Source organism: Micropterus salmoides, unplaced genomic scaffold, assembly GCF_014851395.1.
Source record: "Micropterus salmoides isolate LMB-PRFRI ecotype aquatic unplaced genomic scaffold, ASM1485139v1 Ms_hic_scaffold_11, whole genome shotgun sequence".
Classification (NCBI taxonomy): domain Eukaryota; kingdom Metazoa; phylum Chordata; class Actinopteri; order Centrarchiformes; family Centrarchidae; genus Micropterus; species Micropterus salmoides.
Genome location: NW_024040152.1, coordinates 29,285,704 through 29,305,020, shown reverse-complemented (window position 1 = coordinate 29,305,020; position 19,317 = coordinate 29,285,704). Strand labels below are relative to the sequence as shown.

Sequence of the window (19,317 nt, the reverse complement as noted above, 5' to 3'; positions counted from 1 at the left end):
TGTATACAGTACATGTACACTTTGCAAACACCAATGCACATGCTCAGTATGCCATTGATATGTGCATGTGTACATGCTTGACTGCTTGTGAAGTGTGCCATATGGCCTTTGCACAGTGCGCCCTTGCAGTACACTTGCAGCATAGTGTACTGTAGGTTCATGTTTTCTGTGAAGCATACACCCAGCATATCTGTACAAGTTTTTACCTTGTGGTAGTCCTGCTCCAGTCTGGAGTCAGAGCCTGCTCCCTGTTTGTACTTGTTCATCTTCAGTTTCATCTGTCTGGTCCTCTCCTCCATGTCCATACCTAAGCACAGATACAGGAGATGGTCAGACGAGGGCTGATGCTGTGAGGAAGGCCGGATGGAGGGACATACTGTTATGGTGAGAGACAAGCTTCTGCTGAGCTATGAGCCATGAGCTGTGACAAGGAGAGATCTAATGGGAAAAAGCTGAATGGTTTGCTGTATTAACACAAACAAAAACACAAGCACAAACAAAACATACTGACTGGTAAAGGCAAGCTGGGTAACACTAAACAGATCTACATTTGTAACCAGTTTTCACTGTTCAAGGCTTATTTATATTTATGGAAGATTTCGATTAAAATGTTCTTTTTAATTGACTGAATAATAATCAAATAGCACAATTTCTTGATTCCTACTATATAGCGTGGATGCTTTGGGCACTAATACTACAGTAAACAAAATGTACAACTTCCAACATGCCAGTCCTTTGACACCAAATTAAATTACTGATTGACCCAACTAAATGGCCAAGGTATTCCTCTCTACTCAAACTGAAACTCTTGCAGAATTTTCTCATTTCAGTGCTTTGTAAAATCAACACATCATCTTGCTTGCCCATCTTGTCTCCTCCTAAACTCAAATTTGCGCAATTTGGTAATAATGCCACTACATCAGCTATGCACATTTTATGTAACTAAAAAGAAAATAAGACACCAAAATAATAGCTCATGACAAATACTTTATGCAGAAACTGCTACATGTGATCTTCTCTGCAAAAACATTTGCAAAAACAGCTTTCAATCACCACCAAATTAGGACTTTCCTGCATTTCCATTCTCTCCACTTGCTCTATGTCTCTACTTGTGTGTCATTTGATGGTAATGATAAAGTGACAGTGAATGCACATGTATAAGTGCCATGCGCACATACAGCTTCACATACACACACGCACACAAAGAAAAGCCATACAAGCTGAGAGCAAATGAATGACTGCAAAGGTGAGGCAATGTGAAGTTTTCTCATACAATGGTGCTCATTCTCTGCCTCTCTTGGTTAATTGTTACTGTTACTACACTGCTGAAGTAACATCTCACAGCCTACATACTTTCACGCCTTTAGTTCTATCCAAAATCCAAAAAATTCAGACAACTGCTTGTCACACCATATCAGTTATTGTTTTGAACATGTTTGCCTAATATATATTTTGCAGTCATGCTACTTTTTAAGTTACAGTGCTGACGGAAAGTAGGAGGACAGTGTTCGTTGTGATGACTCTGTCTCCCAGATTATTGGTTTGAAATGAAACAAAGGTGTTAAAGCTACAACCTTCAGCTTGAGACAGGGGTCAAGAGAGGAGCGAGATGGAGCTTGCAGTGACAGCGTGTAAAGCCAGAATATTTTCAGAATATATCTAACTTATGTGGTGGTATATTTCCACCAAACCAGAGTTTTTTATTGATTGTTTGAACAGTGGAAAGATGAACCAAGATGATTTTGTTGAGTTTTATTCAGTTTCTGTTGAGTTTGAATTAAGTGTGTTTTACGAGTTAATAAGGCAATTAGTTTAGTCGTAGAGAGAAACTTCAATTCAGAAGGTGTCCGGTTGTATTTTTCTGTTTGATAAGGAAAAAAAGAGTTAAGATTTTTTCCTTTCTTGAAATTTTGTGAGATTATATTGTTTATATTAACTAAAAAAGCCAAGAGCAAGCTTGGCTTTCGCTTGTGTAATGTAGCTAACTTGCTGCTCGCGTAAATCTCCCATCTGAAACTACCACTGAATTATACTATGGGACTATTGCCTCTTGAGTAGGGAAGGGTATTGCTACTTTATACTTTTATGGTATCAACCAAAACAGCCCACTATCAAGTAGAATTGAAACGTCTCCAGTCAAACGAATACTTTATTCGATACTTTTTGTGACCAGATCACAGCAAAAAAATACTATTTTTATGGTTTCGCTTGCAGCCAAACACGCAAGCAACACACTGAAAGAAAGAGAAGACCACGCCTTTTTTCTCCCTTATGTACCATAAACTGTATAAAAAAAGGCCTGCATTCTTGAAAGTCCATGCAGGATATTAACAGCCGCTCACCTTCGGCTGCAGTCTTAGGCATGTTCGTCACTATTGCAAGTTTATCACTTCAAGCTTGGCTTTCGTTGGTTTCATCTTCTGGTATCATTTAACACTTCTCTGTACATTTTTATTTGCTCATCAATTAAACGCTTTTGTGGCGCAGAAGCAATCATCTGATTGTCCTCACAGAGCTTCCGGCTGCAGTTGCGGCTGCTTCAGGTGTGGTTGGTTTGATCGGCTGTACATGCAGATTCCCATTTCCTCTGTTTGTGAGTCTTTAGTGTAGTTAAGTGACTTGCTTAAACAGACTCCTTACTCGTTTTATACTTGTTACTGTCTGTTTTGGAGGTTTGCGACTCACCAATACAGGAAAAAGCACTTGCGGAGATCTTTCAATTCAGTTTATTGATTGAAATTTAACAAAATAATTTGTCTTTGTTTACTTTCAACACAAATACCTTAAATTCGTTTCCCACAACTTATTTGGTCTCTAAACTATTTCACTCCTCCTCTCATTCAAATATAATTATTTTCGCAAGCTATAGTCTACCACCTGTGAGGATGAACTAATTAGAATTAGGAGGATGTGATACAATTTCCCAATACTTTTTATGTAACAGTTATTTGAAACAAACAAAAAAAAAAATAGATAAACTTGCTTGTCTATAACAACGAAAAATAGGCTACCAATTCACTACTATGGCTTCGACAGGTGGCCTTTTATACAAGGTATTGAATGAAGTATTCTTTTGGTATCGGTATCAATTTAATGGTACTGGAATCGTAAAAGCCCTATTCTTGAGGTACAAAGAGGTATTACAAAACAGTATGGGCTGACACTACCTAATTAGCATGTTTACTTCAGTATATATCTCTGCAACACAATATATAGACGTCAATGACCCTACACTACTTTGTTGAATGTTAAATCTCTTAAATCTGTACACACTGCAGCTTTAAAGAAATAAAGGTTTAAAGGTTTTTTGACATGATTGATACCACTCTCATGTCTGTATGGTAAATAAGCAGCTGGAGTCATACACTGACAACAAGTTTTTTCTAGGTAGAAAATAACAGTGTCTCATGTTAAGACCTGATTAAGACCTGAAAGAACTGCAGTTGCGCGAGCATGACCGGGCTTCTATGAACTGTACGCATACACGGTCTGTTTGCAGCAAAATAAAGAGTGAGAAATGACAAAGACGCCAGAAGCATCCTCTACAGAACAAATAAGAGCACAAACGGCACCAGAGAATGCGAGCGAAGCAGGAAAAGAAAAGACGGTTGAGGTGAGGGAATGTGGGAGGGGGGACAGCAAGCCAGGAAGATGTACAGAGAGAATAAAAGTAGGAGAAGAAGAAGAAGAGGGGGCTGAGTCAGACAAGAAAGAAGGTGAAGAAGAAGAAGAAGAAGAAGAGGAAGAAGAAGAAGAAGGGACAGACCTGAGTTCGTCCAACTTGGTGAGTCCGTGTCTTCTGGGATCACATCACAGAATGGACAGACACAGACAGAGGAGAGGAAGATGGAGGTGAGAGGATGCACGAAGGGTAAGGGGGAAGACGGAGGAGAAGAAGAAGGGAGGAGGGAGGGTGACGCCATCATCGTGATCACTATGCCAGGTTTGGAGGGTCAGAGTGCGGAGGAAGAGGATGGAGGGTCGGGAGGAGGGAGGGACACAACACAACAACAATACAACACAACAATGACAAAACAACGAGCACAGAACACACAAACAAAATCATAGAGTACACCGAGAACACACAAACTCCACCATGGGCACGGTGAGAAGTCAAAATAGAGCAGGAGGGTGCGCGGCTGGGAGAGGCTGAGGCGGAGGCTAAGAGTTTAGTTATTAGAAATTAGAAAGGGGGGGAAAGGTTGGGAAGGTGAGGTTCTGTGCTTTAAAGGAAAAAGAGCTGAAACAGTAAAGAGATGTTAATGTACAGAAACCAGACAGAAGCCCGAGACCTCTGGGGATCGGAGGGGAGAAGAGGGGGAGGAAAGGAGGGTAAAAGGAGAAGTGGATGTCACTTGAGTCTGCATGGGGCAGCTGTGGGGGGACAGCCTGGAAAAATAACATGAAAGAAAGGGGTGGGGGGGACCAGAACAACACAAACTGAAAGCACAGAGCGGCGAGCACACAAAAGAGAGAGCTGACTACCTCACAAAGTTTCAGCAAAAAACATGGAAATTGACAAAAATATCGACGTAACCTCATACACACACACACACACACACACACATAGGCATCAGGAACAGTATCTTTCTGAAAGAAGGTTATGCAACAATAAGATCAACCGCTTGCTTTCAGGCAGCTCTGTGGCTTCTGATTACATATTATCCCCATGTTCGTATTATTCATGTCCTTCTTTGCAAATAATCTGAGGAGGAGTTTGTTTTCCCCTTCTTTCTCTCACCAAAGATGAACAGTGCTTGCATTTTGCCAGCCCCAGTTTGTAATCAGCAGTGTCTGTAACCCCTCCTCAGAGTCAGGCTGCCCTGTGTTCTCCAGCCTTCCTGCCTAATCCCCATCCTGGAGTCTGAACCTGACAAAACTAACAGTGACAGCCGGGAGGGCAAAAGAAGCACCCTCAGATCAGACTTAATTTTCATACCCCCCTTACACAGAATTTGCATTTAGCTCAATTAGTACTCCATTAGGGTGAATAATGAAGTGTCACATGAATAAAAAGACAATGTGAGACATCTGCCTCACCAGCTTTCATCTCTGTGTGGCAGCTAACATCGTCTCATTAGAGAGTCAAATGATAATCAAGAGTGCAAGTGATTTTTCTCTCCTTACTTCAGAGGCATCATGTAGGTCATTAGGATAAGAGAGTGATATATTAAGACAGAGATGGGAGTGAAAACCAGAACAAGCCAGTGTGGAAAGTCTCCTGTGGTCTGTGGGTTGGTACAGTATCATATTTAACCCAACAGCCCCTGAATGACAGCATTATTACAAAACTACAGACCGCAGCTGCTGACACAATAGCAAGTAAATCACAGTGTCAAAAACAATAACAAATGGTGACTCAGATAATGAGCTGGAGGATGTTCCCAAAAATTCAGCTTTCACTCTACAGAGGTATCTACATTTACACAACAGGCAATGCTAGCATGGGTCAGGGTCAGTATTATGTTTCTAATGTGAACAGTTAAAGTAGTCTCTGTGAAGAATCGTGTTTTAAAAATCTAGTTCTGGTTTTATCTTACTAAAATAAAGGACTCAACATACAACATGATTTTCAGAACAATATCGTCCTAAATGTACGCATTAATCCTTATATATTATATTAAGCCCACTGCTCTTTGCTATCAGCTAACAGAGATTCTTATCTTCCCCTCATCATCCCTTACATTTCACTAGCTTATATTTCAGTCATTGTCAGGCATTTGGTTCTTTTGTAGGTTCAGTAACATTGTTGGTGGTGGTGGTGTGTGGGCTTGTTGTGGAGCACAGAATAAATGACTGGTATGGGAAAACAATGAACAATAGGTAGTAGTGAGGGGTGGGATTAAAACTCCCCCAATGTACACACTGTTGAGAATGCCTTGACCAGCCTTGAGATAGCTCCCAGTGTGAAAGTAACATGTCAGTTAGCCTTTCCAGGATAGATAAATTCTGAAAAAAAAGATGCACAGGCGAGGACAAAGAGAGCAACAGAGAACCAGGGGGTTTAAAGAGAGACGAGGGCTGAGTAAGAGATGACCACACGTGGTGAAGGTTCATTACGGCAGCGGGAGGCAGAGGCTTTACGTCTGATCTGCTGCATGCCTATGGAAACTTCAAGTATTCACAAGTTTGCCCTGTTTTTCTGAATCAAAGAGATTATTATCTCAGGATTCTGTGAAAGGCTGTCATGAAAAAAAATCATTACCTTGAGAGCTCGATTTTGTGGAAGCAAACATGTCCCATACTTTGGCAGGTAATATGTAACCAATACCCTACCTGTACTGACATAGCACAGTTGGAGGTCCAGGCTTCTTGCAGGACTTTAATTCAAAAAAACAAGGCAGTTTTTTTTCATGAAAACTTTAGAATTATTATCTCAGAATTCTGAGATAATAATCTTGTTAATTTAGAAAAACAAGGCAATTTTTTTTCTCAAGTAGATGCGTTACTCTTCTGTATGCACCAAATGGAGATCCACTAGGCCTTGTAAACCCACAACACCAGACTACACATTTCATGCAGGTCACAGCGACATAATTATCAGTGAAACACTATCTGGATGGTGAAAAGCCAAATCTTTTAATGTCACTGTGTGTAAAATAATAAATAAAATGTTAAATATGCTCATAAAATCAGAAGCAGCTGACATAAACGTTTGTGCTGTGCTAACAACAGATCAGATCCAGTGGGCATAATGTATCAGCAAGTGACTTCACAGGTTAATATAAATTAGGCTTAATATAAAGGGAGTTTTGAATTAAGTGTTTCCATGGAAGCATATTAAGTCAATACTGGTTAACTTGCAATACATCCATGGATGTTAACTTCATTAAATCTGTTTTAGTATGACAAAAATGCATCTTTTGTTTAGGTAATGAAATGTGCTGTGCTTTGCCAAATCAATTTACTAAATAAGTTTTCAAACTCTTTTGATGATGAAGAAATCAATGTCTACAGAAACATCAGTTCCAGCTGCACTGCAAAACCACACCAAGGAGGAAGAGAGCGTAAAAAAGAAGGACGCCGTCCAGAGGATGACCAGGGAAACTTCATGTTAATCATTTTAAATAATCATACTGGCCCATCAAAATATATGAAACGAGCTCTCCTGCTTAAAACAAAACAAAAACACCAGCTTCCACTGTACATTGTCCAGGTCTGACTTTGGTGAGGCTTAAATCCATCTGATAAAAAGTCCACACACACTGTGAAGAACAGCGCAGAAAGCCTCTTCAAGGGCAGATCACTTTGATAGAATATTAAGACTTTGATGGTGCATCCCTTTGTATGAGCCCACGAATAAGAAACAACTGACCATCTTTTCTTACTCTATAGTAAACACTGTTCACATGATGAATTTCACTTTTACTTTGAAAATCTGGTGATGAAAGGTCATTTTAAGGCAGCTCTCAAGAGGAGCTGTTCCCCAATACTTTAATTCAATTTGTCTCAGTTCTTATAGCCCTTAACTTTTTTTTAAACGATTTTTTACCTAGCAGCATCTAAAAACCTTTTTAATTTAAATAGGTATATAGGACAACACATATGAATATCTGCAGCTATAATGCAGCTTGGTTGGTTAAAAAATGTATATCTACTGTCCAGTTTTGTTTATGTGACACCTGGTCTTAAAATCATTCACTTTGAAGCTAACATAGTAATACATGACTAAGCAGATTCTGTGCTTTGTTACTACAAATGGTAGATGATGAATACACTACTGGCTGATTGAGTCCTCACAGTTATGGTACAGACTTGCCACAAGGCCTAACATACACAGCAGTCATACAGCCTTGACAACACGAGCCATTAGCAGCATTTTGTTTGGGTGGCCAACGACATTTTGAAAGTGGTTTCATTTCTTAAGAACTCTGCTATTGGTTAAGCCATGACCAGGCTCCACCTCATCACCATGATGCACTTTTCGGTAAGGACAGATTAAATAAGCTGGTGTCAAATATCACATCCGTGGTGCAGGGGCCGACGGAGACCTGTCGAGCTTACCTAGCCCGTCTGACAGTGGCCTTTGATCTTCACAGTGGAATGACACGAGGCCAGATGGGGGCTGTTCCATTACTACCGTATGAAGTGCATCTCATACAGTTATAGACTTCCTATGTTCATGGATTCCCTATGACTGATTGTGAAAAAGGTCTAATACTCCATCAAAGTGAAATATGGCTTTTAAAGTGTCAGAAATCCACACCCAGACCAACCAACCTGTGTCAGGGAGGGAGGGGTGTGGCTGTGTCCCTCCATCAGACAAAGAGCCATTCAGCCCTCGCTGCTGGTCCTCCCATGTCACTTCTACAGCAAGACACACACACACACACACACACACCCACATATATAGACACACACACACAGACACACACACTGGTTTGCACCTTACAGGACTCTGAGGGACGATTATGAGGAGAACTTTTTTGCACAAAATAATTCAGATTTCATTACCTTTTATAACACAATTTACAAATCAAAACCAAAATGCGTGTCTTTTACAGTGATAACAAAGACCAGAGGTAAGGATTGGTAAGAATAAAAAAAGACCTCTTTGCCACAGCAGCACTGAAATCATGGACAGCTCATCATCAAACATAATGAACTTTGCTCCATCTGCTGGCCAACAGAGGTAACAGTCTAAAATTTTCTAAGAAATGAGATACTGTACTCTGCAGTATTTCTACAGCAGGGTAAAATGCACACACGTCAGGAAATACTAAACGTAATTATAATTTGTTGAGATGTGATCCCTTATTTATGTTATTAACAATGTTTGGAAGAAAACTGAGTATATATGACTGTAATTGCCCGTTTTAAGGGAGTCTTGTTCTGGGCGTGTGTGTGTGTGTATGTGTCCAATAATCCATGTCTAATTAAAATGATTGGCAATTTCACATTGGGAATGGAGAGCTCTGTCTTTGTGAGGTGGAGCTGAGCAGAATTAATTTCTATCAAAGTAGAGGGCAGATTAGGGCCTTACTGGAGCCAGAGAAGGACAGACGAGCAGAGATCACGACAGCACTCTGTACATATTAACATCAGCTTCAACCCTCTAATTTGATCACTCCAAATCAACTCAATAGGAATTAACCACACTCAGTCTACATAACAGATGAAGTGTGGACAAAGGGAAGTTTGAATAAAGAACTGCATAAATGTGCTATGGCAAATAAGAAGGAGGAGTCACTAAGAGTACCAAAGTATCAAGAATCACAGATGCTAGTCATGAAGAACTTGAGTTGACCGAGAAAGCCCACACAGCGAAGTCACACCATCACACTATTCAGAGGACTTGCCTTTCCTCCCATTTACCGGTGGGCCTTGGGGTTTTTCCTCACAGTCTGCTGCTATTAGAGAGACAGATGGAGGCTCATGAAATGATGGCACTCTGAAACCTTATACTGGTACTGTAAGTCACATTAATATGGCAGCTCATACTGTACGTGCTCAAACACAGATGCACATACACCCACAGATCCATGCACAAACACACTGCTATCCCAACATACTGAAGTAGTACTAGTACTAGTTAGCATATAAAAGCCACTACACAAAAATGCTGTGAACCTTTGGTTACTAATTCTGTACAATTGCACCACGCTGTGTTAAGTTACTATATTCATAAAACAACACCCAACTTTCTTACAGCAGCATTTGGCCTACAGAATATCACTCCAGAACAATGATTATAGACAATTTAAAAACAGACTGTGGCTTTTTGGAAACCTTATACTGAGTATGCGCTGAGTCAGTCAGCAGTATAACTATGGCAGTGTTGAGTAATAGCACCACACAGTCAAAAGACAGAAGCACGCCACATAAACAGATGGGAAAGTAGGAAGTGGAAACTGTGGGGAACTCCAGTTTCTGCCAACAGTCTGGCCATTCATTAAAGCCTGTGGATGAACGTACTGTACATCAACACATACTGTACATTACTCTCATCCAAAAAACAAAGCAAGGTCCTAACAGAGCTTGTCCTTTTAATATTTAATTCATTATCATGGTGAATAATAAAAAAAATGGATTTTTTAAAAACTCTTCAGGAACAGTGTTTCTGAATGGAACATAAAGCAGCATCACATACTTGAAGAAAATGGAGAAAAACACATTGCTTCACCACAAGGTTAATGCCTGTTTCTGTAGTGATAAACACACCTGGGCGACCATTTTGGGCTTGAGTTGCCCCGTACTCCTCCCCTTTTCCCTCTTAGGAGTTGCCACACATAAACAAGATGACATACAAGACAATTAGATATATGCATGTGTGGGGTATGACTAAACTTTGAAGTACAGCAGCGAGACAAAACATTAGCAGGTTTATTAACAGTCCAGCTCTTTTCTGAGATCAGCGGGGGGCAATACTATGGATCCAGTCTATAGAAAAAGCTTCATACACACACATACACAGACATTTGCATTACATAAGCTCAGTGCTATATGGCTCTGTGGGAGCTACAGCACAAGGTCAGATCAATACCTCCCCCACTGCCCACACACTGCCACTGTCCTGAAAGGAACAGAAGAGAGGGAGCGAGAGAGAGGAGACACAAACATAATGAAAGAAAGGAGGAGAGAGAGAAGCGAGAAAGAATAGACTGCCTGACAAAAGAGGAAAAAGTAAAGAAACAAGAGATTGGAGTGACGGAGAGATCCAGACAGAGGGAGCTTCAGAGTGATAAAAAGATGGTGCAGATACAGAAGGAGGAGGACTGAGAGAGAGAAAGCAAAGGAGAGAGAGAGAGACAGGGGCTAGTTGGCTGGTGTGCTGAAGACAGGGAAAGCCCTCATGGACTCTGACAATGATGAAAGAGTTCAGCAAGTGCTTTGACAAGTTCTCCAGATCTGCCTGAGCCCTTTCCCCTCTTCTATATCTTTGTCCCAGCCTTCGATCAATTCAAAGCTACAACATTCTTTGTTTGTCGCTGTGTCTGATTCAATAATCATTGCCTTCATCACAGTTCTTCTTAAAGCACACATCACAAGTCGTTACAACACTTAACATTTCTTAAAGGACAAGAACAAATATGACTTCAAATGTCACTTTGTAGTTGGGAAGATGAGAGACTCTTACGCCTTAATCACAGTTCAAAGCCTTGAGTATTTAGTTGATACAGAACGTAAAACATTATTTTGGCTTTGGTGAAGTATCTCAGCAGTCCAGATAGTTAAAATAAATCAATAACTCCCAGACAAAAAAAAAATAAAAAAATCTAGAGTAATACTGTAACAAAACATTTGGCTACATTTGAACATAACACTGGCACAATCAAAAGTAGGCTCCAGACAGACCTACAGGTATGTACAACACGACGGCACAGGACATCAAAACTGTACATTAAACACAGCTGCAACAGAGGGAGGGTTCAAGGAGTAAGCTATGCCTCCAGTGAACCCAGCTACCCGCCGTTGCAGACAGGGTTTTGGCCTTCAGAGTAAGGTGCGGCTCAACCAGCACTCCCTGTCTGAAAGACTAAACCCATGCATTCAGGTACAGACCTTCACAAGGCTCTGTTCCTTCGTCTCCATCTTCTGAGAGAGAAATGGAAAAGGAACCGAGTAGAGATGTTATAGATGGAGGGCAAAGGTAAACACCAATGAAGCATAGAACAACAGACAAATCCTTGCTGATATGATCTAAAGCTTATACTGAAATATTCCATCTGCAAATAATAATCCCTCCTGAGAGTCAGTAACTGCTGTAAAACCAAAGCTCTTCCTCAGCCCCAATCAGTTGGGCTACCAAATAAAAACTATGTCATTATAAGATACTGAACAAAAACACACATTGGCACTACTATAACGATGTCTTCACTCAATAGACATCTTAATTTCTCTTCACAGACAGCAAACCTGTAATATAAATAGAAAACAACCAGTTGGCTTACTTCTGTCTTTCCCCGTGGGTGGAAGCTGTGGGAGTTGCCGTCCTCGTCTACTGGACATGGGGGTACTGGTGGGACTGGTCTGGACTGATCCACTACGAGGATGTGCCCTACATGACAAAAGGTAGTGGACAATGGGGTGAGGCACAAATTAGGATGAGATCTGATGGTGGATGCAGGGCCTGGCCATGTCACCCCCATATCACAGTGTGAGAAAAGTAAAGGAGTTTTCGAAAAAGGGTTTGATTGCAGAAACCAAAGTTCATCGTAATCCAGTAAATCGTTTTTAATGGGAGACCCATGCATGATTTAATCAACTTACGTTGGATCATATTAATAATTTAGCATACAGTCTATGTATCACATTTACTTGTTTTGATGCAGTCAGACTCAATGGGAAACAATCAGTGACAGCAGCTGTACCAACGGAGAAAAAATTGTATTTTTTTATAATTTCATGCTGAATTTTCTATGTGACAGTTTACCAGGAAGTGGTTATTTAGTTCCATATAAACCGTTTACAATTTGATCTTGTTTTATATAAAACAAATATTTTCTCATTTAGCAACATATTTCCTGATCAATCTACAAAGTGTCTTGTATCTTCATATATAAAACCAATGCACACAGCAATGATGTTTGGCACATGGCATGAGAGTGGAGGGATACATCAACTGTAGGGAAGTGAGCTGCAATAAAAGATGCCGGGTGTGAATCGCATGTACAGTCGACTCATCAAGCTGCAAGGAGAGAAGAGTTCAATGCAGAAACAGCAGACCAGTGCGACCATGCGTTCAGACTGTCCCCAAAAGGCTTCAACTCATAGCAAAAAAAAAGAAAGAAAAAGAAAACAAAATGCCATCACAGAACAAACTGTATCAGTTGATGTTAGTAATGAAATCGAAGGAAAATGTCGGCCCATCACTGCTATACTAACGCAAGCATATGAGCAGTGTGTTCCAAATTAAAACGAAGTCAGCACGCTATCTGCGGTGTCGGAACTGACGTGCCTGGGACATGTGTAAAGAAAACACAGCACCGGTGCTTTTGGGGACAAAACAGAAAGTGGCTAGGCGGGTGGTGGGGTACTCGTGATGTGAAGGGGGGTGAGGTGAGGTGAGGTGAGGTAGGGAAGCAGGGTATTGGGAGGGTGGGAGGCAGGTGGTGGTTATGTGGTTTTTCTGGTTCATTGTGTGAGTTAGTCAGGCTCGTGGGTGAGTGGGAGCTCATGAGACTGGAACTGGTTTAGTTCTACAAAGGTTTTAGTTATGCAAACATTTAGCTGAGGTAAGTAAGGCTGCTCTGGGGGCAGAAATGATGTTATTGGTTGATTTGAACCTCAGTGTTGGAGTAAAATAACCAGAGATTTTCAAAGTAGTTAGTTAGCTAGACTTGTAGACTAGCAAGAAAAAAACTATTGATTAATTTGTTACTATGATAGGCAACGAGTCAGGAGGCTACAAGCTTACCTAAAGCCTGAGTTAAGTAGGTAGCTAGGCTAACTGAGTAACTACCTAGATGCTGTAAGTTACAAGAACTCTGTAAGTCTATACTGCATATTCCTAGTTAGCTTTAATGTATTCACTGGGCTTTAGTCTAAAAAATGTGTTTTTTATCTATATATTGATGTTTTAAGCTAATGTTTAAATTATCTCTCCCTCCAGAGTAGTTCTGCCTCAGAGAAATGATTGCACGACTAAAACTCCAGACTGATTCTGTTCTAAGGTGGTTAGCGTCTCCAATCTGGGTCACACCTCGTCAAGGCAGGTGAGGGGGGGGCGGATCTCCCAGATGGCAGAGACGGCATGGACCTCATGAGCGAAGAGTCGTGGGGGCGTTCAGTGGACCGTGAGCGAGATGAGGGGCGCTCTATAGTGGGCCGCTGGTCTGCAGAGCGGGACCTGCTGTGATACTCGTGTCTATCCATGGCTCCGTGGTTCCTACAGAGGTTATTGAGAGATAGGCAGGCACTCAGTCGGGCCCCAGCAGGGCAGGGACAGTATGCTGGCAGGGTGTACAGTACGGAGGGCAAAGAAATTGGCTGCACCCTCAAAACTCCTCCAAAGGTGCATGTGTTTAAGTAACATACCTGTTTTGCACGTTTTAACTTATTTACTACAAATCACATATTATACTTTATAGTATTATTTCTGATCATTTTTTCAACATGTTTTGTTAAATTCATTTGTATGGGAATTAAAATGACACTTGCTCTAAGCAGGCCATCAGAATGAACATCATGTATGCTTTATTTGTGGCCAAATTTCAATACACTTGCATGTAGCGTGGGTGCAGATTGTTAAATTTATCTGCTATTAAAATCATATTCACTGTTATGTACAAATACGTTGCCATAAGCTGATTTTCATCCTGTGTTGAAGTGAATGTCTATTTGTAAAGTAGGAAATATTAAACATTAAAGTTTAAAAATATAATACACTAAAGCCTGCTTTGGAAACTGGTCTGACTATATTTGATTTGCGGTAAAATGATTAAAACAAGCAAAAAAACAGGTACGGTCCTTTCAAGTGAAAAAATGAAATTATTCAGCAACTCTTAGAGAACAGTGGACAAAAAAGATAAAAGGCATAAAAGCCTGTTTCAGCTGTAACAATCTTGATCAAGGGTGCAGAATTGCATGTACAGTTGCATCAGTTTCATTCACAACATCTAAAATATTTGATGAGCACTGAATTTGTCGTTTTGGATTTTGTGAAATGTACATATGGTTTAACTTACATGGAATTTTAACATGTCAGCTTAGTCTATTATTCTCCATTAGTAGCTGGATTATTTAATTTTAAGGGTGAAAAGAGGGCTAGGTGGATCCTGTGTATTATAATTCCTGAATTAATTGTGAAGTCCTCAGGTTATGTAGCAGGGAGCATGTGCTTTCTCTCTAAACGTGGTGAGTGAGTGTTCAGTTGCAGGTAGACTTTGAGGTAGAGTGAAATGTGAGGGAAGAGTGAAGTGTATCTTTACATTGCATTTGGCATGTTATATCTGTTATTTCCTGAAAACGTATTTGTGGCACTGTGTGGATGAAGGCAAATCTCGATGATCTGATGAGCTGCAGAAAAAAAAGCAGGTCAGGTTTCTCAACTCGCAAAACCATGAAAAAGAAGAAAGATTTTTTTTTTCTTAAAACTGCATCACACTGCTCACATTAGAAAGTACAGAAAATATTCAATTTGGCATTTAGACATGATTTGTCACAAGAGAGGTTTAGAGCATGCACACAGGGAAAATGTAAAAAGTTCTTTAAAGTAAAAATTTGTAAATCTTGAGTCCCACATTATTCACAATTAATACAACAAACAGTATTTAACTAAATTATTAAAGCATTTTTATTCTGAAGTGCAGAAGGCATGGTGGTGTCTGCACAATACAAATAGGCGAGAGCTGCTTCTAATAAGGCTAACAGACACCAAAAGACTTTTCATTTTAAATCATTACATTGTTTTTTTATTTCGTTTTTAAGAATATGGAAGGAAAACTTTTACTTCGGTTATTTTAGTCATTTGAATTTTACATAGTAAACCAATTTTGTTATAGTCTTGTAGTGTCTGTAGCCTTTTGAAGTTTGAAAAATTGTCCAGTAGAGGAGATGTCCTCTTGGTCTCCAATAGCAAAACAAAGGCTCATCAGTCGGTGACCTTAAGTACCCTTTAACATTATTTATCTACAGTCATTTACAGTGATGATCGGCATAATCATTGGCGGATTCCCATCGTGAGGTTGTTATGGCCAAGGATTTATGGGTAATGTGAAGGTTATGTCTGTTACAAATCAAACCACTCATCAGGTGTAATTTGATGGATATAGCCATGACATACACATACCGCACTTTAAAATAGCACTGCTCACTATATTCTCACAGGATACAACATCCAAAATATTCATTTTCTGTTCTTGGAAGAGCTGCTGTTTTGATGCTTATACACCCCAGGCTTTGTCCCACTCAAGGTACACTCTGGGACGATGCACCATGAAAAAACATTTTTTCATGTTCTAGGGGGAATCACCTCTAGACACTTTCCAAGAGGCTGAAATTCCACTAATACTCTCCATTGCTGATCTCTGTCTTCTTTTCCTCTTCCACATGCATTTTGATTCTTTATTCTGCCCTCATTTCTTTTCACTTCTCCCTGCCTGGGTGCAGACAGAAACAAACTGTATCTGTATGAAGAGAGGAGGGAAATATATTCTATTCCTCTGTGGATAACACTAAGATGCCAGATGCTTTCGGTTCTCTATCGGTTTAGACAAAAAGAAAGGGAGAGCAAAGAAGACGGAGAGCTCTCGTTAATGGCTATCTAGGCTATAGGCTGAGCCTGAAGTCGAGCCAAGCTTGGCCTCAGGGAAACTTTGTGACACTTTAATAAAGTAAGTCAGGCTCTCAGGCTGGGTTCTGAGGACTCATCACTTCTTTCCTCCTGGAGAGGAGAGAAATGGCACAAACGTCACGTTATTCCTGACTGAAAGCCAGATGGCAGCAGGCAGAAGATTAAAGACAGAGAAAAGTGGAGTCATTTACAGCGTTTCTCTTTTTATTGGTGCACTAGGATGCTGGCGTGCATCCTGGGGATGGATGGGTGTCAGCAGGCCTTTCTATGCGTGCTTGGAACGGCCCGACAGCCCATTCTGGCCAGACACAAGAAGCCAAAGGGCAAACACAAAATTTACAAAGCTACTGTGCAGCCCAGGGCAATACATCAGAGATGCCATTGTACAGGTGAGCCATAAGCAGCTGCCAATAGCATGTAATAAAGGACAACACTAAAAATCACACACACCAGTGATCAACATACTGCTGTTGGCATAATGTACATGGGTACATAAACAAGGACATCAACAAAGAAACAGTCAGGTGCTGTCCAGCACTTTACTAAACAGCCAGTATACATACAGCTGACATCAGCAACACAGATAGCTCTGAGCCTCAACATACAGAGGCAGTTGTGTATCATTATTTTACATCAACACAACTTCAGAGCTGTGATGACTCAATAACAAAAACCGATATCTGACTGGATATCTTGTTCTGTCATCACAGGTATCACGGATAAATTAAAGACGGACGGGGGACAACTTGAGGAGACCACAAGATGACGGATGCACGGATGCAGCGGCAGTGCACGTCAGTACCTCTCGTAGTCATAGTCGGAGGAGTAGGCACCCTCAGAACGGGTGCGGGCCATCCTAGTGGAACGCAGTAACCTGACTGCTTCTTCTCGGCAGATCGGGTAAAAGCGATGGTTGCGGCTGGCGAGAAAATATCACAACTGGTAAGCATTTAATTTTTTTCCAGCAGAAGGGGAAGTAACAAAGAAAAAAAGAACCTGCAAAGGAAGAAAAGTTGGAGTGCACCTTTTGGATTCCCATTCCAGACTTACTCCACAGTCTTTACATATAAACTGAAGGCTAATATACGCTCCTATACACTGAATGTATCAACATGTTTGCAGGAGAAACCACCTCTGCTGGACAAAACTTCACAATAGACCCCTTATCCATTTTCAGTATTGCTATAGTCACTCTTTTTGTGGATAAGATAAGAAGACTAATGAGGAATTTACATGTACATTTTTGAGTGGAATGAGTGGAATGTTTATATGAGAATGACTGAGATGATGAAAAGAGAGAATAAGCAATGCTGATACTGGATAGATGAATGGCCACAGAGTCACTCAATATGTATATATTCACTCATATGTATATATTTGATCTTTTGCAGAAGAAATATATACTTTAACACAACACAACACAACACTGATGGCACTGACAATGGCCAGGTAATATGAAGTAGCACCTCTCCATGTTGTGTGATGCTAAGTTCCCCAATGTAGTGTAGTTACGGTTAGTGGACTTAATGTCAAGTGACTACTATGAGGTTCTTACAGTGCATTGACTATAGTGATAAAAACATGCCATAGTGTCAGTGCCATGTGTTCAACACCCAATTGTAAAATTAGAGTATAGAGTAATATAGAATGGGTTTGTGGGTTGGAGTTGAGGGGATATTGGGTTGGAAAATGGAGATGCAGTGATGGGGCTTCATGCATGCTCAGGTAAAAGTATACCTGGGGTCCATTTGAGGATCATCAATAGGCTGAGTATGTCTGGTTCGAGGTAGGGTGAGAAAATGGCTGCAACCACATGGAGGAAGGAGAGAAGACAGAGATGGATCTGAGATGGCGCTGAGGAAGAAGCGGAGGAGTAGGAGGAGGAGGAGGAGGAGGACAGAAGAGAGAGAAAAGATTGGAGATAGACAGAATCATAGGCAGACAGATGGATGGGTAATAAAACTGAGGGAGAAAGAATGAGAGATTTCTCAAAGAAGTAGGATGTAAAGACACTGAGAAGGCTCATAGGAAAGGTTGATGTAACAGTTTCAAAGAGGGAAAACAGGAGCGGAAGATAAGAGAGGCTGGGAAATCGGATGGTGAGGAGATGTCTTCCTCAGCTTTACCACACAGACACATGAAAGTGGTACACCAAACACACCAGTAGCATTCATGGAGGAAAGAACAAAACAGCACGGTCCAGACACCTAAACCTGCTTGGTGTCACTTCTACTGGATGATTAAATAGCTTAAGACAATGCACATTACGTAAGAGTCTTCTTTTACAGACACATTTTAAAGAATGTTTTAGAAAGTAGGAAAATACAGTGAAAATTACACTTTTTTTAACAAAACACCAGCCTCGCAAAATCCTCAAAAGCTAGATAAATTCCAGAGGACATTTCTTAATAATGTCAGAGTTCTGGGATGATTCCAAATTCTCCATCACTCATTTCCTGTGTCATTTTCAACTGTTTTCAATAAATAACCAGAAGCTGTTAATTAAAGCAGCGGAAATACACTCAAGTGAGCACTGTCCCAGACAATTTAGATAAGTGCATTTTCTGCGTCTGACACTGATTTAGGCCAAGCCTCAGAAATATCAAATAAAGTTAATTGGACGGTGGTAAGTAGCTGCAGCCTGGCAGTGCCAAGGCTATGATTGGACTCTTGGAGCAACATTTTTCCAACCCTCACAGAAAATAAGTGCTGATGGAGAATTACTGACCACTTCCTCTTGACCACCTCTTCCAGAAAGTTAGTGAGATACATGTAAATACTGTACAATACAGTCCCTTGAATCTGAGATGGAAAATCTAATTGCTAATTACTCCTTTTATGCAGTGTACTGGAGTCTTACCTATGTCTGGTGTTCATAGGATTAGGTGATACAACTTTTCCACGAATTAGTGAAGTGAAATAAAGTGTTTATTTGTTTTCATTCCTTATTGATAGGCTACTGTTTGTATAGATAGTAGAGGAAAATAGATGAAGTTAAGTATCAAGGTATAGGGTATACACACCACTTTATCTCAAAATATCTTCATCAAATATTTCCAAGGAATGGAGAAAGTTGCTCTTTA

The 19,317-nt window shown here is 40.5% G+C and overlaps 1 protein-coding gene across 17 annotated transcripts in view; it reads right to left on the bottom strand.

Annotated features, from left to right (window-relative positions):
* rims2a (regulating synaptic membrane exocytosis 2a) overlaps positions 1–19,317 on the bottom strand; it is a 128,790-nt gene that overhangs the window by 33,856 nt on the left and 75,617 nt on the right. For 6 of the 17 annotated variants that reach the window (XM_038712162.1, XM_038712163.1, XM_038712169.1 and 3 more), the window contains 3 exons: positions 13,643–13,828; positions 11,892–11,998; positions 207–307 (listed from right to left, as the gene is read on the bottom strand). In XM_038712162.1, the coding sequence (XP_038568090.1) occupies positions 207–307; positions 11,892–11,998; positions 13,643–13,828 (394 nt within the window). Of the gene's footprint in view, positions 1–206; positions 308–11,891; positions 11,999–13,642; positions 13,829–17,036; positions 17,154–17,971; positions 18,038–19,317 lie in introns of all 17 variants that reach the window. The other 11 variants (XM_038712161.1, XM_038712165.1, XM_038712178.1 and 8 more) reach the window with 4 other exon arrangements.